This window comes from Pezoporus occidentalis, unplaced genomic scaffold (genome assembly GCF_034315485.1).
Source record: "Pezoporus occidentalis ecotype Australia unplaced genomic scaffold, CSIRO_AGI_Poc_V1 ctg137, whole genome shotgun sequence".
In the NCBI taxonomy this organism is placed as follows: Eukaryota; Metazoa; Chordata; class Aves; order Psittaciformes; family Psittacidae; genus Pezoporus; species Pezoporus occidentalis.
In genome coordinates, this window is record NW_026913177.1 from 666,816 (window position 1) to 691,578 (window position 24,763).

General features: G+C 53.5%; 1 protein-coding gene across 4 annotated transcripts in view; it reads right to left on the bottom strand.

Moving 5' to 3' along the window:
* The window catches only part of DUSP8 (dual specificity phosphatase 8), a 46,584-nt gene that overhangs the window by 13,683 nt on the left and 8,138 nt on the right, over positions 1-24,763 (bottom strand). For 3 of the 4 annotated variants that reach the window (XM_062609348.1, XM_062609349.1, XM_062609346.1), the window contains exons 2-3: positions 17,990-18,385; positions 11,631-11,769 (exon numbers count right to left, since the gene is read on the bottom strand). In XM_062609348.1, the coding sequence (XP_062465332.1) occupies positions 11,631-11,769; positions 17,990-18,220 (370 nt within the window). In that variant the 5' untranslated portion in view covers positions 18,221-18,385. Of the gene's footprint in view, positions 1-2,444; positions 3,059-11,630; positions 11,770-17,989; positions 18,386-24,763 lie in introns of those variants that run through there. The other variant, XM_062609350.1, reaches the window with a different exon arrangement.

Consider the following 24,763-nt stretch of genomic DNA (forward strand, 5'->3'; position numbering starts at 1 on the left):
GCTGCTCAGGGACTGATTCCCCATGTAGGTGCTGGAGCTTTTCCCGCAGCACGTGGCCCCACTGGTGGGTTTTGTGCCTGTGCTGGCGCTGGAGACCCTCAGCCTCTCTAAAGCTCCTGGTAGCCCAGGGGGCTGTGCGGGGCTGAGCTCTGCCCAGCTCTCATTAAAATGCCTGTGGTGGCTGAGAGCGGCTGCCAGGGCGGCACGTGGCGAGGGGCAGTGGGGCATGCAAGCAAGCACGCGCCTCGGCTGCCGCAGGAGCAGCCGCCATGCCAGCACGGCTGCCCCACCGCTGTGCCGGTGAGGATGATGCCTGGGTGCCCCCTCCCCAGCACCCCAGCCCCATGGGGACACATCTGTCCCACACCGGTAAACCACCTTGCTGAATTGAGGCACGGCAGGAGATGATGAAAGCCGGGGGGGGCGGGCCGCTGCAAAACCAAAGCCCTCGCCTGCAGTCTGCTCAGCCCTTGGCAAGGCACGGAGCCCGAGCATTCAGCCAAGCATCTCTGCGGCAGGTTGAATTGAAGGAAAGCAAGCGGAGGGGCCAGGCACGCCACACGTCAACCCACAGAGCCGCTGGGAAAACCCCTCTTTGGGAAACGCGGTCTCCCTGGCTCTGGTACTGGGTGGGAGCTAAGCCGGGCGGCGTGATGCAACACTACTCACTGCACCCCGGGAAGATCCGGGCCTTTGCCAGCACTTCCCGCTGCCTGGGACGTTTCTGAGTTTTCCCCGGCCTCCATCTTCGCTGTTCCCCTCTCGGCGCTGCAGCCTCCTTTGCTTTTCCCAGGTCCCGCCTGCGATGCCTTCCTACCTAGCTAGGTGAAACCCCGGTGCTTCGCAGCCTGGCCAACTGGCCCTCTCCTGGCTGATGCTCTTTTACTTCCACTCGTCTCAGCGCACTGGAGAGAGATGGCCGGTGCTCCCCGAGTCCCTGTTCCCTCCCACTCCGCTGCCCAGCCCCTGTGCTCACCCCCAGGCCGGGTTTCACCCTCCCTTCAGTCGGTACAGAATTTCATCACCCCATTGCTGGTTCCTTTGTGTTGTTTTTTTTTTTTTTCCTTCCCCAAGCAGTGGGGATGAGAAAGCCGATTAATCAGCCCTATTACGGATTCATGTGAATTCCCCGTTTTCCCAGTGCTCACCACAAACAGCCTCTGCCCATCTGCTGCTACATCACCCCGCTGCCTCCCAACCTGCACCAGTCCCTCCAAGCCTCTCAGGCAGGTCCCAACCACCCCCACCCCCCCTCCCCCGTCCCGTTCTTCCAAACGAGAGGAAAACGTCCTTAACAAAAAAAAAAAAAAAAAAAAAGGAAAAGAGGCAGAAAGGAAGCCCTCTACCCACAGAACAACGGACACGCTCCCCGAGCTGCTGGGCTTGATTTTCCTCTGGTGACTGTGCCTGCTTTGGACCAGCCTGACTTGTTCTAAGTAAAGAAAAATGTGTCATTTCCAGGAGTGACTTATTACTAATGACACCATCACTGGGTTATGTGCTTCATGCCACAAAAGCCTGTCAAGCACTTTTAGCAGGCTCCCATTTTAAGTGGTGATGGAAGGGAAGTTTCTTGATTCAACCCTTTGGTAATCTAGGTCATTCCAGGCTCGGCATATTTTTAAATTGCTCCAATTAATATCCTCTTCCTCCGTTTGCCCTTCACCCTAACACTGGCGAGTGGAAACGCTGCAAATCCCTTTTCTTAACGAAATCCCCCGAAGATGGGCAGGCAGCAACCGTGCTAATGAAGTGAAATGGCTTCTTCGGGCAGCTGCCTGGCGCGGGCAGCATCGCAGCGCTCTCCCAGGCCATCGCTCCTGGCATCCTGTCCTCGCTGTCCCCCCTACCCGGGGCGCGGACGCCGTCACCCCTCCAAACCGGCACCCGCGGAAATGGAGATGCTGGCGGCAGAGCCTGCCCCGGCTCCCGCAGCCTTCCTCCTCCCCTGCTCCGTCCGCGCCCTCGCCAAGCTTGCTTGGATGGAGAACGGTTCAGGGGACCCCGGAGTGGTCCCTTCAGCTCCCGGCCAGGCAGCCCCTCCGGACCCCGCACCAGGTGGGAAAGCTGCCTAAAGTCCTGCTGCAGATGCCCCTGCCCGCTGCAGGCAGCCTCTCACCTGCCTGAAGGAGCTGCCCCCTCCGTGCAGCTCCTTTCCTGATGCTGCCTTCAGGACCAGGCTAGCTGCCTCCGCAACCGCTCCCGCACACTGCCCGCGGCTGGGAGCTCGGGATCGCTCCCGCTCCGCTCGCCTCATTCTCCCCGCTCTCCTCCATCTCCCCGCTCGCCAGCTGCCTGCGCTCTTTGTATCGCCAGCCATCGCTCTCCGCTCCCCGCCGGCCGCAGCGATCTCCGTCCTCGGGCAAAGCAGGGATCAGGAGGAGCCGCCCCCTCTTCCCCCTCCGTCCCCATCGGAAGGAAAGGAGCCGTCCCGGCTGACAAACCTCTCATGTCCCTGCTCTCCTTCATCCTCCGCACCCTTATTTTCAGCTTCATCTGCCTCTCACGCATGTCTGTCCAGAACTGGTCCTCGGAGGGAGCGATCATTACATCCACGGGCATCCAGGCAGCTGGGCTGCGGGGGCACCTCTTGCCTCAGCAAAACAGCTGGCGGGCAAACAAAATGCAAAAAAATCCCCAAAATGCCCCCTGCGGCAGAGCACCGCCAGCCCCCGGCTCCAGCCTTCAGCCTCAGCAAGCGAAAAACATTAAAGGAACAAAAATAATAAACCCGAGCGGGGTGGGGGGCCCGGCGCACCCCTTTCCCCGGCCGCCCTTCTCCTCTCCTCTCCTCTCCTCTCCCTCCCTGCGTGCGCGGCTCCCGCTCCAGCCGGAATGAGCTCAGCCCGTGAGCAACAGCTCCGCTGAGCCATCCGTCCCTCCGCCGCCGCGCTCGCAAGCGCGCCCGTAGCGCGCTCATAGCTAACGGGTCAGGCATGCGGCCGCATTCCTTACTCAGCACACAGACACGCAGGAGAGCGCCGGGCCTGACATATGCTTCGCTCCCTGCTTAAAGGCGCAACAGTGATTTTTTCGCCCGGCCAAACCCCCCCTCAACGCCCCCCCACCCGGAGAGAGCAGCCGTTGCAGGAGATGGATGGCTGCGGCACGCCGGATTTGGCCCCGCGGAGTTAATTTGGGGACAGGGCCTTGGAGGAAGGAAGTTAATGTCCACACCTCATTTTAGCACCAGCCAGAGCGATGTGCGACCAAATCCCTATAACAAAGGGGGGATGCAGCACCACTCCCCATCCTTGCCCCGTGTCTGGTGCAGGCACCCCACAGCTGCTCCTGGAAGGACCAATGTGCGCCCCTGGGGCATGTTTAATTCTGAACTCCAGTGCTAGGAAGAGCAATGACATGATCTGTTTCCTAAGGGGGAAACCGAGGCACAAAAATTTAAACAACTTCTCCAGGGTTCTCTGCTGTAGGACAGAGCTGGGGACCAGACAGCAGGTCCTTAACCACTAGTTCATCTTTCCTCTTGTGGCCTCCACTGAGAGCATCACCCAGGGGGGTTGCTCATCCTGGAATGGTTTCACACAGCTGGAGGTGAATGAGCCTCAACAGCTGGTGGGGAAAGGTGCTGGCGCTGGGCTGCTCACACCTGCACGGCCATGTCGGGTGTAATTATCTGCCTGCTCCCAGCAGAGCAGGACCATATTCTGAAGGAATGTGCCCTTCGCCAAAGCCTTCTCATGTGCAAACGTCCGGCAAGAGGGGTTATGTAGTAATGGGCTCTCCCAGTCCTGCTGTGGTCTAACCATCAGTGGGGGCTTCTGAAGCAGGTAGGGGCTCTTGGCTTTTCTTCTGTACATTTGTCCTAGGGGAAAGAATTTCTTGTTCCCTCTCTTCCCACCCGTGGGAATACCTTAATATGTCTTCACACAGCTCCTTACGAGTTTATTGGTTTGAGCCAAGGCCTCCAGAAAATCATTCAGGATTATAGTAAGTGCAGGAGCAGGGGGAGGAGGGGGGGCATGTATTGTGCCTTTGAAAATCTGAAGCTTTATGGGCTGAAAAACCCCAGGCTGAGCCATATGTGAGTGACTTCAGTGTTTTTCCTTTGAATGACATCACATGAGATGAGGTCATTGGCATTAACTAAGTGCTCTACCCTCCCCCTCCCCACCCGAATGGAGCCAGCCTCCTAATGAGCCCTGTTGTTGTAACAAATATGGTTTGATTATTATCAGATGTGGGTCAGAGGTTGGACAAAATTCAAAGAGTGCTCCAACTAGGCTGGAAGAGAGAGGAGCAGCCTTCCCCCAAGAGCCATGCTCGGGAAGTGGCTCCCATGGCACCTTCTTAAGGGGGCTGTGGTCCTCAACATCTACAACCTCTGTCCCTGTGAGGAAGGGTGCACGATGCTGGTGGCCAGTGCCAACAGCTTCTGGCAATGGAGGTGCCTCCATCTCCTGCTCCTGTTCCATCGGTGCTCTCTACCCATGCTGGAGGGCAATTTGACTGTGACTCCCTCTGATGGCTGCAGTTGAGGCAGTGTTGGGTTGTGCAAGGGCAGTGGCTGGCCAGCTGCTCTGTGCCAGCCAAGGGGGATGCTGCAGGAAGCACACAGTGAAGGAGGAGGTGTAATCACCAGTCTGCCCTGACCCAGAAGTGCACAAGCATGCATTTGCCTTCCCTCACTGCCCTACGTTGCCCGACTCCCTCAGGCTTCCAAAAGCCCTCAACACAAGTCATTTTGATATTGGCAGGTTCCTTTAGGATGTCCTTGGACTGAGTTTTCAGTTCAGGGCTACTGGGAGCCCCAGCTAGTGAGCTGGGGACAACACCATCAAGCAGCCCTCATGCAGGAGGCTCACACCATGGTGTTTCACATCCCTCTCACCCTCAGCAAAAGGCAACTGAACACAGGTAGTCAGCAATCCCCTTATACACCAGTGTGAGGTCCATGGAGATGCCGCCTGCAGGCATAATTTCCCAGGCAGCATTCTCCTCCCTTCTCTCTCCACATCTTCACCCTTTTGCCAGGACCGAGGCAGGGGTTGGGAGCTGGTGTTGGGGTGAGCTGGCAAGTAAAGAGATGAAAAGCAATGTCCATAGAGTGGAAATACACCCCACACATCAGCTGCTGCCCCTCGGCCCTTTTTCCCATGTGTTCCTCCTGGTTAGGCTGTCTCCCATCTTGCCTCCAGCCCCTGTTTAGGAGACAGAGGTGCATAACCTAGAGAGAGATCCCAGCCTCACTGGCCCCACTTTGCTCTCATTACCACAGCACTCACTGGAGAAACATCTGCTGCAATGGGTTGGAGAGTCTCATGCAACCCACCTGCAGAGCAGGAGCACAAGAAGCCCCTGTTCAGCACCTACGTACCTACATCATGACAGTACCTATAGCCTGACAAGAGCCTAGGGGGGCAGTGGTCTGCAGTTCCTCTCTCCACCCAGTGCCAGAACCTTGCAATAATTGCCAGCGCTGACCTTTTGCAAGCGTGCAGCATAGACCCAGGGAAAGGGGGAGGCAGATGAGTGGAGGCAGGTTTTTCAAAAGGAAGGAAACCATAACTGGGCAGCAGCTCCTGCCCATTGGGATCTCTTACTGGGGAAGTTGCCTTCCTCCTGTTGGCTATCCAGAAATGAGAAACAAAATTATATGGTGGTTTTGTAAGTCTTGGGAACCAGAGCGCTGCTGTTCCCCGAACCCCTTCTCTTCCGTCCCTCCCTGCCTTTGCCCCTTTTGCTCGCCTTTTCTGGGTCCGAAGGTAAAAAACGCAACTGGAGGGGGAGGGGAAGCTCCTTGAGGTAATTATAGAATAGGGAAAACAAGTTGTCTGACGACAGTGTTGCTAAACAGGGAGGTTTAGAGCATAGGTCTGGAATACAATCAGCTCGCACATACATGACCTAGCTTAACCCCTGCCAGAGATGCAGCGGCTGGTCCCACTGGGGCCAAAATCCTCCCAGGCATCTCCTGGTCATGGCAGAGGGTGGGAAGAGGGCACCTTACTCTGACAGCATGCCTCAAGCCATGGAGACGGGGAGCACTCCCTAGGGCCACTGCTGGGCTGGGTGGCCAGGGTTGGATGCCAGCACGCACTGGACGGGGGCTGGAGGGTTAGAAAACACAGTCCTGCCCTGGCCAAAGTGGTCCCAGATGGCTTTGCTGCAGGAAAGAAAGCAAGTGCTCAGTGCCACAGGCCCAGGGATGCTTTGTGTCAGTGGGAAGGAGGTTTGGAGAGTTACCTAATCCTCCAGGACTGTAAAAATCACAAATCTTGGCATTACCATTTGGTGCTTAAAGAAGTGCCTCTCTCATTAGGCTGGCCATAGTGCCCTACCTCCAGCCCTCCAGACAGTCAAAAGGAAAGCAACACCACAGGTAATTCCCCCTGTGCCCCACAACCTGCAGCCTGAGAAAAGCCAGGCATAACCCTCTCCACAGCACTTCTTACCCTTCTGCCCTTCCTGAGCATCATGCAGGATGAAGAGCAACCAGGATCCCCATTCACATTATTTGCACAGCTTGTTCTTCTAAACTCCCAAATCTGGGATAAGCAAGAACTTGAGAGTCTCATGTGAACACTCTGTCCCATCTCCTTCCACCCCTGTGCCTTCCTTACTCATACCCACACTCCTACCAGCCAAGGATGTGTTTGTTTCAGTTCATCATAGTACACTATGGGATGGAGATGTCCATGAGTGGGCAGGGGTTTTTGTGGGAGGTTCAGAGGCAGTAATTAGACTTTAGAGAAAAACTTGCAGGTACATCTGATGGATTCATGCCAGTAAGTCCACAAGTGGTCTTCAACCTCAGCACAATGAGGGTACCTGAATTAGCCCTAACGCTTGATTTATGTGTGCATATTCAGATCTGTGCACCAAGTTCAGGGTCTGCTGGAGGCAGAGGACAAAGTCCACCAGCTCGTGCATCCTACATGTGCTATGTCCCCAGGAGACATACTCACATATGGAAGTTGTCAGGTGAAATCATGATGCTGTCCAGACAGGGAGATGAGGAAGGTGACCATCAAATAACCAGATGCAGTGGCGTCCTACTTCCCCACTCCCATCAGGCAGCTTCTGACTGATGACCAAAGTGTGGGTGCTCAGGGTATTTTCTTTCTTAGGTTTTAGATTATTTTTTTCTTACATCAAGTTTGTAAAGATTCCTTGAGCCTGATTCTGGGTCCTGCTAAGCTTTGAGCTTCAGCATCAGCCAGGACAAGCTTTGCAAATTAATTTGTACTTTTGTTGCCTTTCAGATGCACACAGAGTCTCCAGCCCCTGGGATTCTGACTAAAAGCAAGCCTCCTCTGCTCTGCTCTGCCCTGCCCTGCCTGTGTGCTACTTTTGCACCTACCTAGCTTGGCTTTTTCATATATCTTCTGTTTTCCTCTAAACCAGCTCCAGCCCAACATGTTTCAAGCAGAGCAGGCAGCAAGGGTGATGTGATGCTGGCATGTGGCTTCCCACTGACATGACAAGCAAAAGCATCACTGTATTTTCAATCAAGGATGAGCAAAGTGACATTCATCTGCCCTAATGATTAACCTCTTTTTAGGACTGTCCCTCTGCAAAAAAAAAAAAAAAAGTGCTTTTCCTTTTATTTTTTTTATTAAAATCATTTCTCCCCGAGTCCTCATTTCTAAAATAATTCCAGCCAGTGCTGAACCCACTCATGCTTGGCAGAACAAGTGTCAGCTCCTGCAATGGAAATCCCCTTTCTTTTTTCACTACTTTATTTTGTCTGCTCTCAAGTCACCTCCCTTTGGCAGATTCCCTTGAAATCTCCCAAATCTCAGCCCTCTCCAGATCACCACTGCCATACAATTACAGCTCTCCCTGGCTGGGCTGGATGGCCGGGCTGGAGAGAGCCTGGGTGATGGCCAGCACTGCTGAGGACGATGGCGAGTGGAGGGCTGGGAGGGATTTCTCGCTGATGATATTGTCACATTCTTTCCGAATCCTGGGAGTAAACAGACACTCCAAATTTAGAAAGAACAGGATTGGAAAATTTAAACATTCCTTGAAGAATTGGTACGGGGGGGGGGGGTGATGGGGGGGGGTGGGGGTGGGTACAAGGGGGGTGAATATCATATCACACGTGCTCCCAAGCCAGATGAAAAGCTCATGACTCGAGTTCAGAAAGCAAGTGAGGGGCCTGTTTCAGGTCAGAGAATGATATTGCAATGATAAATCTCCCCTGGCTCATGAAACCACAATGTAAAGAGCCTCTGCTGTGCAAGGAGAATCCCAAACCCAGCAGTCCAGGCTGCTGGTCACACTGCCACCCTGCTGTCCTCTCCAGGGGGCATATGGCTTTGGGCACAGGAGAGGAGAGACCAGCGCTCAGCCCAAGGACACCATGGAGGATGGATGCCTGAGCATCATCTGGGTGAGCATCCCAAGCCCTCAGCTGTCGCTTTTAACTGTTGAATGAGAGTAAAGGAGAATCTCCCCACCCTCCACTGCAGCTGGGCAAATGGAGAGGAGCTGGTGAAACTCAGCACCCAGCAGCTCAGCACCATGCTTTGGCTCTGGCCAGGCTCCAATACAAGAGCTGGCATGCGGGAGCCGTCAGGGAACATTGGAGCCAGACCGCTGCTGTTGCTGCTGCTTCATAAACAGATAATAGCTGTTAATAAAATCCAAGTGGGTGTTTGCAAAGGGGAAGAAGGGGGCAAAAAAGCAAAGCGAAAAAAAAAAAGAAAAAAGGGCAAAAAATAGCAGGGAAAGAAAAAAAAAAAAGAAAGGCAAAAAAGCAAGGGTTTGTGCTGAAGTAAACAAAGGTTAAAGAACAGTCAGGCTCCTGCAGGAATAGCAGAGCTGGGCTGGGAGGGAGGGGGCATTACGTAATGCAGGAAAAATGTTGGCTCCATTCAGTTTTCCACCACTTCATGTGATGTCAGGAAAACCATATAAATCAACAGTCTTTCTGCTCCCACGGATGGAGGGCAGCAAGCAGCACTATTTATACTTACACAATTAAAAAAAAAAAAAGGGGGGAAAAAAGAAGAGAAGCTGATGATTTCCAAGACTGGGAATAATTGACTCAGGTTCCTCCTTCCCAGCCTGCTGGAATCGCTGCTTCTGAGCTGTTAACCCTTGAGGGGTCCCTGCCATTGCTCCTCATGCCTAGCTCTTCTGTCCTCACCCACCAGACTCCATCAGCTGCTTCAAGGGTCTCATGGATGATGGGCTGCAGTTGAGCAGGAATGGCCGAGCAAGGCATTTGCACGAGATGGGGACAGCAAAGACTGGATGTGTGTCACTTTGCCTGGGTTGATGAGAGCTGGGGATCACGGAGCGGCTGCATATGGCTGCCACACCAGACTGGGAACACTCAGGATGGGGTTCCCTGAGGTGCTGACATCCATTTAGGGGCAGGCTGAGATTTCAGGATAGAACCCTGAAATTTCAGCAGCCCTTGCCAAGCTAACTCCCCACTGGGGTCACAAGCCACCTCCAGGGAGGATCCAGGCACTCCTTTTGGGACACAGGATGGGTTGGGGTGGGACAAGGTGACTGAGCCTGGAGTGGGTAGACCAAGGGGTTAAACCCCACCAGGGAGAGGGGTCAGAATCAGGCCCAGCCCAAATATCCTGCCCCAGAGCTCTCAAGTGCTGCAGAGCTGCCTCTGAAACAACACGTCTGCTGCCCACAGCACAGGCAGGAGGAAGCTGTGCCTGTCCGACAGTGTGCCCAGCCTTCCCCAGATGCTCTCTGCAGCCACTTCCAGTCACCATTTCCATGTAAAACGTCGCCGCCATGACCCAGTGTTCTACACTTCGGTTCCCGTTTTTTCAACCCGCTGGTGGTCCATGTTCCACAGCAGGCTGTGGTCCTGCAGCACTTTGACTTAGGGTGGTTTAAGGTTTTGCTCAGCACCCAGCACAGCCACACTCCTGCTTGGGCATCTGGGCTTCTGCAGCCCAGAGGGATGGAAATGGCTGCCCTGAAGACGGAGTATGTATGTGCCCAAGGAAGGTGCAGGTTTGCCTATGGAGGCTTGGTGGTGGTGATGCTGATGGCAAGGAGGTGGCACCCTGCTGATGCTCACCCAGCATGGGGCATGCCATGCATGCTGCTGGGGTGTGCCAGTACTATGGGGGGCCCCCAAGCCTCCCCTTGCTTTTCCAGGGAGCAGAAAGCTTCCAGGCTTTCAGGGCCACCTTACCCAGCTCCATCCCTGCCTCAGGAGGACGCGGGGATGGGGGTTTGCAGCCAGCACACAGTGCTGCCCCTTGCCCAACCCTGGGAAAGTGGCAGCAGGTTGTGGGGTGCTGGGGTCATGCAAAGGCTGTTTCCTGACCTGTCCTGGTGACTAAGCAGATTCCTTTCCAGATGTGACTGAATCCAACTTCTTCTCCTGCAGCATGCACCCAGCCATACCCTTGTTTATGCCACAACAACCTTGGAGCCACAGGCACTGCTGTTGGGCCAGGCCAAGGGCTGCCATAGCAAGCTCATGGTGGCATCTTCCAGTGCAGGTCCCAGCCAAGCACCTGCAGCCTGGGCCATGTTAATCAGCTTTACTGTGATTTCATGTAGTCCCTGCTTGCTTTCAAAACCCTCAAACTGGGAGGTTTATGCCACTATTTCTCTTCTCTGTTCTCCCCATCACAATGCAGCTGCTCCAGTCCAGCAGCACTGACCTGTGCCTTGCACAGGCAGGGTCCCTTGAATGCCACTTGCTTGTGCCACCTTCCCCATCACAACTACCCCTTCCAAGGGTCTGTTACACTGCGGGATTGGCAGGAACAGCAGCTCCCTCCATCCCTGTGATGCCTTGGGAACACGGAGGTCAGTACCCTCCATGTGAGCCCCAAAGCAATACCCAATCACCATAGGATGAGGATGGGCTTGGGGAACAGAGGTGATCCCCATCTCTGCTTTTGGCAGTATCTAGGAGCTTGGCTGAGCTCAGCAGGGCCAAGGGGCAGCACCTGCCCACCCCTCCACAAGCAGCAAGCTCAGAGGTGAGCAGCCAGCCACAAAGATGTCCCAGCCACGGGGAATTAAAAGCAGCTTTAACTCCCCCTTCAGCAGCTCTCTGCCTCTTTCTCCTCCTCTCTGCTGAGTTGGAGTATTTCATTCATCGGTTGCCTGCGTTATGCAGAAGGGCTGTAATTAGGGTAGCATTGTGCCTCCTCCTGCCTGTGTGCTCACGCCTGGAAAGCACCATCTCCAGCAGACCTTGACTCACTCAGTGATGACCCTCTGCCCCTGCTCTCCTTCCTCTTCCCTCTCCCAGCACATCCATGGATTTCCTCTCCAGCCTTCCCTTTAACAGCAGCGAGAGGGAACAGAAGAGCTGAACCAGGTCTGGCTTTTGGCGCTTTGACCAGGGATGAAGCAGTGTAACAATGGCCGAATGAAGGTGTCTGGATCTATGCCGTTGTGACCACCACATAGCCTCTTCCCTCACTGCACCCTGGCTGGTGGGTGCAGTGGTGGGGTGCTAGACAGCGCAAGGAATGAACGCACAGGGAGGACCCAACAATGCCAGTGTGGGTTGGGCCTCCTTGGTCTTCGTGCAGGGCTGCCCTCCACCACCACAGCCACCGGTGGCCAGGGCAGCAGACGTACATGGACACGTGTGACCACAGCTCCGTAACTCCGGACTTAGGGCATGAGTGCCAGGTGGAGTGGTAGCCCAGGGCTCCTACCTGTAAGGATGGAGACGCTGTGGAAACAGCTGTCCAGCTTGCCCAGGAGGATGGAGAGGAAGCTGTCAGCAGCCAAGCCGGTCACGTCCCGTGTGCTCTGGTCATAGACCACCACGTCCTGGTGCTCCTCTGCCTCCACCTGCAGGGGAACAGCGAAAACTGGGAGTCACAGAAATAGGCTGAATGCTGGGGGTGCTGCTGCCCACACAGCCATGGGAAGCAAAGCTGAATTTAGCAGTCATACAAGCAGAAGATCACAGCTCTACACCATCCCCACAAGCTGGCTTTTAATCATCACATGAAGGGTCCAGGCAGGCTGGGACTCTGCTTCACGGCTACAAGCATGTCAGTGCAGTTGCCTGCTAGAGTAGCTCCACTGATGGCAAGAACTGAGCATCCTAACCTGAAATAGTGTCACTCCTCCCCATTGCCCACCTTCAGTTTACCATTACTTAAGTGCATCCCAGAAGTCACTGTGACTTCTTCCACCACCTCCTCCCCACCCAGCCTTTGCCCTCAGATACTCCTCTGTGTCCTGGCTGGTGTCACAAGGACTGGGGGGTGGTTCTGCAGACAGTGGTGCTCCCAGCACAGCCCTCATACTGTGGCTAGAGCAAATGGTGCTCTTCAGGCCTCAGCCTGGAGACACTCTCCAGCACAGTGACACCTCTGTAGGCACTACCCCTCTGAAAGCTCAACCCAAACCTGCAGATCACCCTTGAGGGATGAAGGAGCTTTTCTTTAGCTCAGTGGATGTTCAGGGGATGCTCTTTCTTCCTTTTCTAATGCATGGCAGTGCTTGTACACTGTAGAGATATGCTGGGGAGCGGGAAAGGAGCTCCTGGGCTGCTCTCATGTGACTTTACACACCACAAACAGCACCCAGCCCTACTGCCCGATGCTGCAGTCTCTGGGGTATGTGAGATGGTGGGGTACCCTGAAGGCACGCAGCTGTCTGCAGGCAGGAGTCCTCCCATGCCTGGTGATGGCTACATTGCAGCAAGAGCACTCAAAGTGCAGCCAACCATTCCTACACCTACAGGAAGGTCCATGCATTAAAAGAAGGTAAAAATGCTCACATAGGCATGGCTCAATGCATCTGCTGAATGCGGATGGCATATGCCTGCCTTCTGAGCACCTGCCCTCCCAGCCAGCGGGGTAAGGCACATCCATCACACTGTGGGAGGAGGAGGCAGCAGCAGGCAGGGAAGCAGGGTCTACACACCCAAGCCGATCTCTCCTCCAGCTTGTGTTGGAGCTGCCCAGTGCCCACCCCCTGCTTGGCCCTCTCCAAAATCTCCTTAGGAGACCACTCAAACTAGGAACCACTCACAGGTACCCACCTCCTTTTGCTGTCTCACTGCCATGCCCTGTCTTACCACCACAGCAGATTCACTCGGGATTGCTGTCAGTATTAATGCTGCTTTCACACCCTGCTGCAGGTGCTTCCCTGCTCATAACATGAGCGCCATCCAAATTAAAACTCCAGGGCGCACTGATTTAGCTGAGCTCATCATGTCTCCTCGCTGCAGCAGAAGGACAGTCCTGCATTGGCAGAAATCCCTGCCAGGGCACCATGCGCAGCTCTGCATTAGGAAGGGGGAAGCTCAAAGGAGCCGCGTGTCTCCATCCCAGCACCAGGAACTGGAGAGCAAAACTGGCCCTGCAGGTCAGCAGGAAGATGGGAGGGTTGAAAAGGCAGCAGCAGGATGAGCGGGAAGGGAAAAGGACATGTGAATTTTAAAATAAGACACTGAAAAACTACTGAATCCACCTGGGGGCAAGCCAGCTGAGGATCTACACCAGCATCTCTGCCTCCCCCATCCCTGAAGCAGGACTTTCACAGGAGGGCAACCAAGCACAGCTGGAGGGAAACACAGTAGCTGCTGAGCCAACTCTGAGCTGGAAGACTGCCAGTCCTTAACAGGGCCACTATCCCTTCAAGCCCCCCTAGCACACTGTTAGCATATCCCAAAAATCCAGTCCTCTTCCTGAAGCCTCAGGTTAACAAAAGCATCTCCCCCAAAAGCACAGTGAGCTGGGGACTGAGCGGCGGTAGGGGAGGGACTCATCCTGGCTGCATGGTCCAGACCAGGGTGGCTGCAGGGGAGATAGCAGCTCTGGCCAAGCAGAATTATCCCACAATAGGATTTAGTGTTCCCTCCACATGGGGAGGCTTTGTTTGGGCCATTACTGCAGGGTTGCTGAGCAACGGCAGAGATGTGTGACACGGTTTACATCTTATTAAAGTTATAAGGTTTCACTCAATGTAAATGCCAAACAAGTGCTGGCCTCGCATGGCCTGGCTGCAGAAAATAAATACCCCACTTACTGGGGCGAGAATGCCTGCAAGATGGTCCTGAGGAACTGCCATGGAGCACACAGGCAGCCCACGCTGTTGTCACGGCTCCTTGCCACAAAGAGAAATGAGAGGGAGATATTTAATCAGGTCCCCATGGTCTCTCATTAACTTCACACACTCCTGATATCAGGGGAATGTTCAGCCCCATTTCTGGCCTTAAATATTCAGAGGTTAAAAGCTAAGTGGGGCAGAGGAGGAGGGTAAACCTGAAGAGATGCTCAGGGCCAGATTCCTGATTCTTCCAGGTGTTAACATACGGCAAAAGCACAGCTGACAACAGAGGAGTCCTTCTGAGGAGCAGCACCTTGGTGGTGGGAGCTCTTCCATGGGGGTTCAAGACTGCCCATGTATTGAACTCCCATCACCCATCACTCAAAGACTGCTGAAGTAACCAAGCCCCCAGGAATCACCCTCCAGAAAGGGTTTCTGCATTCAGACAGCAAGTGGCTAGGGCGCAGAATGTCTTTTGGCCCCAAGATGTTGACTAGGCCTTGCAAGCACTTGAATGCCTTTGAAAAGCTGCTAGCCCACCCACTGCTGGATATACCCCACAGCACCTCCCCAGGGACAAGCCTCCTGCCTGCCAGCGTCTCAGCTGGGGGCTATGGCCAGCCTGGAGCCAACAGCCCCAACCAAACACCAGCTGAAACCATTCATTGCCTTTGCGCCAAGCCCAGTGCTCCCTATCACCCTCACCAGCCCTGGCTGGACATGTGGTGCCGGGCACTGGGTGCTTAAACACAGTCCTTGTCCCTGCTCCACCTTTTCCTGGCTGCCAAGCAGGGATCATGATGCTCTTCAGGTGATCTAGGCTAAGATAAGAGCAAGCTATCCTGATTATCCCAATTGCTACCAACATCTCAGTCACATATTGTTTCAAAACACAGTGAATCACCCCACTGAAATAACAGGGCTTCTATCAACATAAAGAGAAGTCAGGCACACGGCTCAAAAATAAGCCCCAGCTTCCCCTCAAGCAAAACAGCTGCTTGCAGACCCATGCTCCTAATGCAAATACATAAATATTCCAATTGCCCAAAGAGACCCTTGTCATGCCTCAAACTGTGACTGTAGCTGCTCTGGAGATAGCTACGTTTCAGGAAGCAAGAGGTCGAGAGGTAGAAAGACTTTCCAGGGGGATCTTGAAGAAGTGAAAATTTCAACATCTCCCTCAAGAAATGCTAGTGAAAAACCCAAGCAGGAATTTCCCATAACCTCTGCCCCTGAAACTGTACTGAGGAGTTGAATTATTCCAGTTGTTACTGGAATTTATTATTGGGAGCATTTATTATTGTTAGTATTGAAAGAAGGGTTCCAAACCAAAACCAGAATATTATGTTGGTACCATCTTTGTGTGGAGGGACGCTATTGCTAATTGGGAAATGAATTGCTGCTGTGGTATTTCCCAGCTAAGGCACCATGGGAAGAAGGGGTTCGGGGAGGGGTGGTTTAGCTATGCCCACAATGGTAGGCATATTTCATTGGAAAAAGAAAGGGATTTTTATTTTCCCTATTTCTTCTTTCCTACCAAACGGCCCTTTCCTTTCCTTGCACCAAAAAAGCCAGGAGCTGCTGTCATCCCACAGCATCGCTTCAAACCGCAGCATCCAGAAGCATCATTAATGGAACCTTTCCTTAATAGCAGTATGGAAAAGAGGGGTGTGAACACTGGGAAAGGCAAATTAGACAAATGCTCTCATCCCCCCTGCCTGCAAGCAGGTGGGAGCAGTGGAGGGGAGAGCTGGGTGGGGTTGTCCAAAAGCTCTCTTTTCTCCGGGCAGATGAGGAGGAGCAAGGCAAGGTGGGGGCTCAGGACTGCCCTTTCCCTGCCCGGGCAGGCCCATGTCGCTGCCAGCAGCCTTTGTCTCGGCAGCCCCGGCTGGCCGGGAGCAGGAAACAGGAGGAGGGCGGGAGGCCCGTCAGAAGGAATAATGGAGCTGGACAATCGCACCACTGATGTCACCCTTCCTGCCATCTGCTCCCAACACCAGCCGTGCCCCCCGCCCCTCCGACTTTGCCCCACCGCCTTCCCTAGCCCTGGTGTGGGGAGCCAGGGGTAGAGCAGGCCAGAGATGGCAGGTGAAGACAGGGTATGATACAGGGTAATGGAGATCTAAACCAGCTTTCAGCATCTCCCTCTGAGGGTCTATGCCCCTCGAGCAGCATACCTTATTGATTACTGGGGGCCCCAAAATACATCTACAACCCAAGTGTCTGAAATCAGAGGCATGGGGGAAAGAGAAAGGTGGAGAGGAGAGTTCATGACATGAAAATACAAACTTGCAGGTGTGTAATGAAAAGCCTTGGGCATCTCAAGCCATGGCCACCACACCTGCTTTATGCCAGATGAGGACATGGCTGTAACCCCTCTGGATCCCACTTCAGCTTTCCAGGGCAAGCGGCTTAACCTCACAGGGGTGTCCTGAGGCTTAATTAATTCCCAGGCTGCATGCACTGGGAGAGCCAGCGTATGAGCAGCAGCAGCAGGGGCAGGTGGCCTCCTGCCTGCGGATGTGCCAGGAGAGATTTCAGCCGTACCAAAAAGAACAGAAAAGGAAAAAGGCAAGAACTAAAGACGGAGGCAACACCTCTCCTCCGCTCCCCCTAGCATCCCTGGTTATAATCACATCCACAGCCGGTACCTGGACCATTATGCAACGATCCAGGAGCAGGAAGGAGGCGATTGCTGCTTCTATGAGGACAGAACAGGGACCACCAGGACAGACCAGTCAACTCCTCTGGGAGCCACTGCTCCTCTGCAGCTCATAGGCTGCAGGGTTGAAGGTGGACAGCATCAGCTGATGTTAACTCTTCCATGCTTTCCCCTTCCCCATTATCCTCCTCTTCTTCCTCCCCTTGCACATTGCCTTTGCTGCTGATGCTGCTCCACGTGACATGACAGCGGCCACTGCAGAGGTGACCCTCGCTGGGAGGAAGGCATCCGTATTGCTCTCCTCCTACCTCACGCAAAACTGATTATTCTGCTTTATTCCCCTGGGGATTTAAGAGCAGCTAAAGCCGTTCAGGAATCAGTCTCTGCAATCCCCTCCAAATCGCCCAGTGCAGAGCATCACCGCAGCAGATTGGTGCGAGCCTGGCCCCCCCGTGCTGCGAGTCCCCTTGATCCCAGCGGGGTGATGTCACTGGCAGCCAATGCGGGCAGCAATGGCTCTGTGGGGCGGCGGGGGGGGGGACACACACCACAGATGGCTCCAGCTGGGCCCAGCATTTGATTAATCGCCTGAATTACCCTCGCTTTGCCATAAAATCGCAAGGCAGGAGGGGGGAATGGTAAAAGCGAACTAGTAGGAGGGTGGGCTATGATAGAAAACCAACCTCCGGCACCCACCGGCACAGGCCTCCAGCAGCATCTCAGTGGAGGGCAGGGCCCAGGCTATGGCACCGCGGGGGCACCCTGGCCAGGGCTCCAGCCCAGCTCTGTGGCTCAGAGCCACCTCTATTATTCAACTAGGAGCTATAGAGAGAGGAGCCTGTGAGAGATAATATGCCATGACACCGGATAAGAGCTTCTGGTGTCACAGGGGAGGAGGATTACATGTCGTGAATGGAGTTAGAGATGACAGAGGGGCGGGGAAGAGTTTTTAGCAGGGGATTAAGTTTACAGCTCCAGGAAGGCTTTGGGGAGTTATTTGCTGGCGTAGGACAGCTCTGAAGGCTGATATACCTGTTAGACTTGCCCAGGAAGGACTCCTGGAGCAGGGAACCACGTCACCGGGGTGGGAGCAATGAGCTGGTCCTGAAGGACAGCCCTGTGGCTGCATGAGCTCACACTCCAACTCCCCAAAGAGTGCCAGAGAGATGCCAGCAGATACTGGTGTCAAGGGATGGAAGAGGATGATGTATATACCAGGCATAGCCAGCGCGTACCATGTACCCAGCCCTTAAGCCAGTCTGCATCCCACCCCCACCCTTCCATTTTCTACTAGGAAGAGGGGTACAAGCATCCACCTGGAAAGGTGAGGAACAGACCCCCTACCTTCATCTTGGAGGCAGGCTGGATGAGTTCTGTGATGGAAACCTTGTCCTGCTGAAGCCTCCTCTTGACGAGCTTGGAGCAGCAGATGTTGACAGAGCTGAGGACGTGCCAGGAGTTGTACTCCACAAAGGAGCGGCTGTCAATGACCAGGGTGCCCTCTGCTCCGTTCCGCAGGAGGCTGGCCAGCTTCTTCGGGTCCATCACCTTGCGTGGGAGCCTGTCCCCAGCCATAACGGGCCTGTCCCCTCTATGGTGAGTTGGGGGCAAGGGGCAGAAGGATGCCAACACCCGTCTCCCTGGGGGAAACGAGCAAGGGGGTAAGGGGTGAGCAGGGCAGCACCTGTCCTGGTCTCCTCACACTGCTAACACCCAGGATGCCAACTCATTGTGCTGAACCTGGAAAGAGAGGAAAGGAGAAGACAACTGGTCAGCTGGGCAGGATGTGACATTCACCTTGGGCCAAATCCCCAAGGGTTTGGCCTTCAGAAGATGCCCTTAGAAGAATGTAAGAGTGCAACAAGCCGCACTTTCTAGGTATGTTCTCAAAGCCTGAGGGCATCTGTGGCTTCAGAGCTGCCCAAGCAAGAGGTTTTCTCTTTGTATTTAACAGCCCTCAGTGGAACTTTCTTCCATGAATTTGTTTAATAGCTTTCTGAAGCCATGTCAACTTTAACAGGCCCAGTGGCCAGTGGCAGGTAGCGGAATGGTTTGCCAGCTATGATGAAGATGTCCTTCACCCGGTTTGCTCCAAATCTGCTAACCCATGGTTTCTCTGGGTGACCCTTACTACTTACACTGGAAGAGGCCCCACATGCCCATTCCCTAATCACCTTCCCCACGGTTCTCACCACATTTAGATCTCGTTTAGGACCCTTTCAGGTCAGAGCATCTACAGAGCCTCCTGCTGCACAGATACCTTTGACCACCTTGGCCAGCCCTGACATGCCATGTTTGAAAGGCAGGCATGAGGCACCTCCACAGGGCAAGACATCTCCTCCTTTCCCTGCTCCCAGCCCAACAGCTCCTTGCACTCAATTTTGTTTTCCTGACCTCTGCCAAGCACAGACCTAATGGTTTCACAGAAGTAGTTTAGCTCAGCTGTAAGGTTTTGCTGCTGCATGGCAATAGCTAGTTCAGGGCCCATCAGACACACCACCAAATCAGGTTTGCTCACTCACATCCATCATTTTACAGTGGATTTCGATCTGCCTTTTAATCAGAGCCTGCTCATGGGTATCTTGCCAGCTTGCCTCCTGGCAAGTCAAGAGAAAATGACTTCTCTCAGAAGCCAAGAAGTTGAGCTGAGCTTCACTCCTGACTTCAAGAAACAGGACAGGCATTAGGGCAGAGGCCGTGGGAAGCTGTACTTGGATCAAGATGGCCCCGAAGTGACTGCCGCTTTCCAGCATCAAACTTGCACATACTTTGAAAGCGGGTTTGTTTACAGGGGTACATATCAGGGCTCCGTTTAGGAGCTGAGGAGGGTCAAGCCTGGTTCTCTCTAAAGTGCCACCAGAAGAACAAGGTTCCTTCATGTCCAACCCATGGGGTCTGCAGGAGAAATAGGCAGGTGGGGGGCATTCAGCTCAGGATGTCTTCTAAGGTTTTAACGGCATACATCATTGTAGTCATGTTTTAATGGCATTAGGTTTTAATGCTGCTGCAGTCATTCAGAAAATAAGCCCTGGCTACTACCAGGCTCCTCTTGTTCCTGCCAGACGGTGTTTTAGAGAGAACCCACAAGCTGTTGTGAGAAGCTTTAATGCATCTGAATTAGAAGGACTATGAATGCCATGTCTGGAAAGGCCATTGTAAAGATTTTCATTGACTTCTGCAGGACCAGGATTTAGCCCATGGACTAAAGGAGGCTTATGCATGCTGATCCCAGTGAACCAGCAGTTCTTGGAAGCTCCCACAGTCAAAGCCCCTGTGGTGTGGGCACCTACTGCAATGATAGCTCAAGACACATGAGAGGAATGGGTCCCTGTCATTTCACTACTGGGTGAAACGACAGGGATCTCAGTCACCAGCCACCAAACCTGACGGACACAGCCAGCTCACAGGAAAGGCATGGAAAGCCACAGAATATGAGGATGGGGTTCCAGCATTTGCTCTGGCTCATGACTCCAGTATTAACAGCCCCAACTTCCCTGGGCTACCAGACCTGCCTCCCAAAGCAGAGGGTATATATCCCAAGCTTCTAGATCTAAGCTCCCAGTATGAGGCCACATTAGGATGTGTAATCCTCCCCTGCCCCTATATTACATGCAGGCTGCCTCTGCCAATGCATTCATTCAAATTGCGGGGGGGGGGGATGGGACGGACGGGACGGGACGGACGACAGGTGCATCTCCTAAAAGCCGCACTAGTGATGGTCCCTCCTGACACAAAGGATTCTGGCAGCCCCCCAGCTCCGTGGCATTGCTGTCCCCAGCCCCACGGCAAGCTTGTATGGCTCTGCGGCTCCTTGCAGTGACTCCAATTAGAGCTGCCCCCCGGCGGGCAGCCGGCGGTCCCCCCGCCACAGGGACCCCGCTCCTCCCGCCTCCCCCGGCACTTCTCCGGGGGGCTTAAAAACTGAAACAGTTCTAATTAGGGGGTCTGAGGGGGAGCGAGGCGGGCTCCCTCTGCGATGTGACACCTCATTACATCGCTACCGCCCTGCCAGAAGACCCCCTGCTGTACCTTGGCTATAGAGCCAGGGCACTCAGAAAGGATGCAGATTAGCCAGCTTTTCCCCTTCCTCTTCCTTTCACACCCCACTCCCCAAATCACTTTCTGCCTCCCTTCCCCATCAGGACACCAGGCTGCAAATTCTTCTCTGCTCTTCCAATTACATCCAAGAAATAAAAAAGGAATGGAGAGTCAATAGACAAAAAGGATGGGGATAATACAACAGCAGAGGGATGAGAGTGAAAGACTGAAGTGGGAGGAAGGAGTGATCCAACACAGGGGGCACACTGAGTACCTCCAGAGATAATGTGGTATCTACTCTCCAGATAACAAGCAAGGGGAAAACTTTGGAGGTCTCAGATACAAATAGACGAGTCTGGGCAAGATAACAGATCCTTGATCACTTAACTGCTCTGAGAGGATTAAGCCAGCAGAAGAGGCCTTCCATGCATGAAGTTCTAATAGATGACCAGGAGTTTGGGTGGAAGAGGTTGGAGAAGACAGACAAAGAGGCTTCCTGGCTTATCTAATAGCCACCCTTCTGCAGAACAACCAGATAAAAGTCTTCTCCTGGTGGTAGACACATGTGATTTATCAACCAGGTCCCACTCCCAGCTCTACCTGAAAGACATGGGGGAAGGCAGAACAAGTCCATTCTGCCTCTCTTTCTGGTGGCCTTTATGGGAGATGGAGATGTCTGAGTGCGGTTGTAGGGAACAGTAACCTTGGCATCAGACCCAAGACACAAGGACTTCTCAAAGAGCATGCCTAGCCAGGTCAAAAGCAGATAAGCCGCTTCTCTGCCAGCAACCACAGGACATTTTGAAGCCAGGCTGAGGGGTGGTGGGTTCATCCCCAGCTAACAGACACCCCAGGTGCAGGCAGAGGCTATGGGACCTTCACAGTACCTTGCAGGCTGTGTGTGAGATGGTCTCTGAGAAGAATGAGCTCTAATGCCTCTATACCTGGGAAGGTTACCAGAGGAGGAAGATGTCTTTCTGCTTCTGCTCAGATGGGTCAAAAGGAAAAGTGAAGGAACAGGCATAGCCATGAAGCACTGCTGACATAAGGGCTCTTCTCACTATAGTGACATGAGACCAGGGGAAAAGGTTAACCTGGAACCTAAATTAGGATTTCAGAAATATAACTGTGTCCCTCTCTTATCAGTTTATTATAAACATCCTAATCTTCTTGAGTGTTCCTGAAGAACATTACCATAATCCTTTAATCCCACCTCTCCCTGGAGTGCCTGTAATGAGAAGATGGGCACGTGGCTTAGCTGAATGGGGACACCCACACAGGAGAGGCCACACTGCAGCCAAGGGACAGAAAGATGGGCATAGCTTAGCACACAGGCTGGGCCAACTGCCTTCTCATTGGGGCTGTGTCCCTGGTGTCACTTTCATGGACATTTATGTCAGGTGAGGCGTGGTGGCCACGTGAGTCACAAGCATGACAGAGATGTGTGTGGCAAGTGATCAACCTGGCTGTGACCCTCTTCTGGTCAGGCCAGGAAAGAGAGCAGGAAAACCTGAAACACACCCAGCCTGAGTCTATTTGTGTGTCATGGCAGACCACGGGAACTCATCCCTGTGCAGGCTCAACACTGGTCAACAAGGTGGAGGCCGCTTCCCTCAATTTCATGTCTTGCACAAGGTCCTCACCTAAGAGATGTGGTATGGCAAAGGTGCAGATCTGGTTTCTCTTGTATCAGAGACACCAACTGGAAGCCCTGCATGTCTGCAGCAACTATAAACCTCACTAACTGGCATGTCTACTCTTTGCACCAAGCTAGTAATTGTATTGAGGAGAATCTCCCCTCACTGCCTTGGGCAGGCCAGCTTTGCTGCAAGGAAGCAGCTCTGACCCCATGAAAATATTTCCATCATGTAAGTGAGACTGGATCTACAGCACACTCCCTGTGGTGATCATCCCAGAAGAATGCTCTCTGATGGCATCTCCACCTTGAGTTTGCCAAGGCATAAGAGAACCACAGAGAAATGCCTGCTCATTTGTCCCCAGTAACTCACAAAAGCAGCCATTCCTGAAGAGCTGCCATCTCTATCTCCACCCAGCAGCACTGAGCTAAGGGAGCTGGCTTTTCCCTCTGCAGCCTTCCTGGGGAAACATCCATGTCCTCTGAAGCCTGCAGCAGGGCTCCTCTATCCATCCATCCATCCATCCATCCATCCATCCATCCATCCATCCATCCATCCATCCATCCAGGTCAGCCTTGCCACAGCCCTAGGCTTACCAGTGAGATGCTGGCAGGACCCCATTGGCCCCCAGCTCTCCAGACAGTTATTAGGATGTAAAACATGGCACTTTTTCCAATCCCTCCACCCTTCTTTTCCTCCCCATCCCCTCATTTTTTTCGAGTGCTTTGGCACTTAGCGAACTCCCCTCGGCAGGCTCATGCTGTTTGAGGGATTCCTAAATCACGGGCCTATTACTAATTATTATTATTTTGCAGCAGCAATCAGGGACGTGGGACTCATTAACAAGTTAGCACCTCTGGTTTCCCTGGAAACCCTCAGCTGCCAGGCAACGGCTGCGCCTCCAGCCCGAGGCGATGCTACTGCAGTGCCTTCAGCTCTCTCCCCAGAAAGATTCTTGGGTTCTCCATGGGCTGACAAACCCAGATTAGCAAATGGGATGGGGCTAGGAAACTCCAGGATGTGTCCTCCTGCTGCACCCCATCTGCTGTGAACTGCAGCCCATCTACTGATCCCCTTCTGCCACTCGCAACATCACAAAATGTGTAGAAGCTTCTCCCTCCCAGAGATAGATGCAGGCTTCCTCCAAGGGCAAGGAATTTGGAGCATTATTGATCCCCCAAAGTGGCAGTGGGACAAAGCTGTCAGGTGCCTGCAATAGCCGCTTTGGAGGTGATGTAACTGTTGCTGATTTTTTAGCAGCTACTCAAGGTTCCTTTAAAAGGCAGCACAAAAGATTTCTCTGCTTGACAATGAGAAAAATGGAGTGTCTTTTTTCTTCTGCTCCATAAAATGAGGCTGGGAAACACCATTAACAACATCCACTAACCCAGACACAAACTCTGCTTGTCCACCTTTCCCCAGTGAATCTAAAGGATGGGAGGAATGACACCTCCCAAGCCACAGCAGTGTGAAGATTTGGGGAGATGGCAATGTGGTAAGCAGCCCAGCTCTAACTCGCCAAGACCCACAGAGGGTTTTCCCATGGCAGATAGAGGACTCCCCCAGCAGCCTCCCCTTCTTCCCACAGCACACCATCAGGAGGCAGCTGCTGCACCTTTGCCAGGGTTTCATGCTCAGCTGCTTGCTGATCTCATGATTTTCCCTTAATTTCTCTTCCCCTCCTCCTTTCTCTGCAGCAGCCTCCTTTCGATTCCCGTAGGCTGGAAGCAGCATGGTGGGGAGCCCTGCAAGGAGCTGCACGCCTGCAAGCAGTGCCCGCTTCCCACCCCGCACCTCCCATTTCCCCTCTGCACCTGCAGCCCTCAGTCCAGAAGATGTTTTCCAACAGAGGACATTGCTGAAGGACCAGGATGTCCTTCAGAAGGGTGTCAGACAGTGCATTCACACCAGACAAGGGATGCAGTGCTGAGGCATGTGGCACAGGGATGGTCACCGTTGGTACATGGCTGCTAGGGGGCTGCTCATGCTCAAGCCACAGACAGGAACACAGGGATGAAAGGAAAGAGGACAGAATGTACCCATCTGCAAGGGAGCCTTTCCCATGCACCCCTTATGCTGCAAGGCAGACCAGGTCTTCTGAAGGCCAGTTGAGCCAAGCAAAGGGTCCCTCATCCCCTCCCACCACCTGATGTTGTGCCAGCAGCTTTGGATGGGCTATGCCTACAAATGCAATTGTCTCCTAGCCTGCTTCCACCAAAGCAACCCAGGTGCATTTAAGGATTTGCATACTGGACATTCACAGAAAACTTTCACTGCAGTCATGGTGGTCAGTCTGGAGATTTGGTCAGGAAAAGCCAATGAGGACAGCAGGGAAGGGAATTTAGCCAGAGTCTTGATGACAAGGCCAGTATCTGCTTGTCTTAGACTTGTGTTTTTAAGATGATTTATACATTTTCCCCTTCAGCATAAACACAAGCTTTCA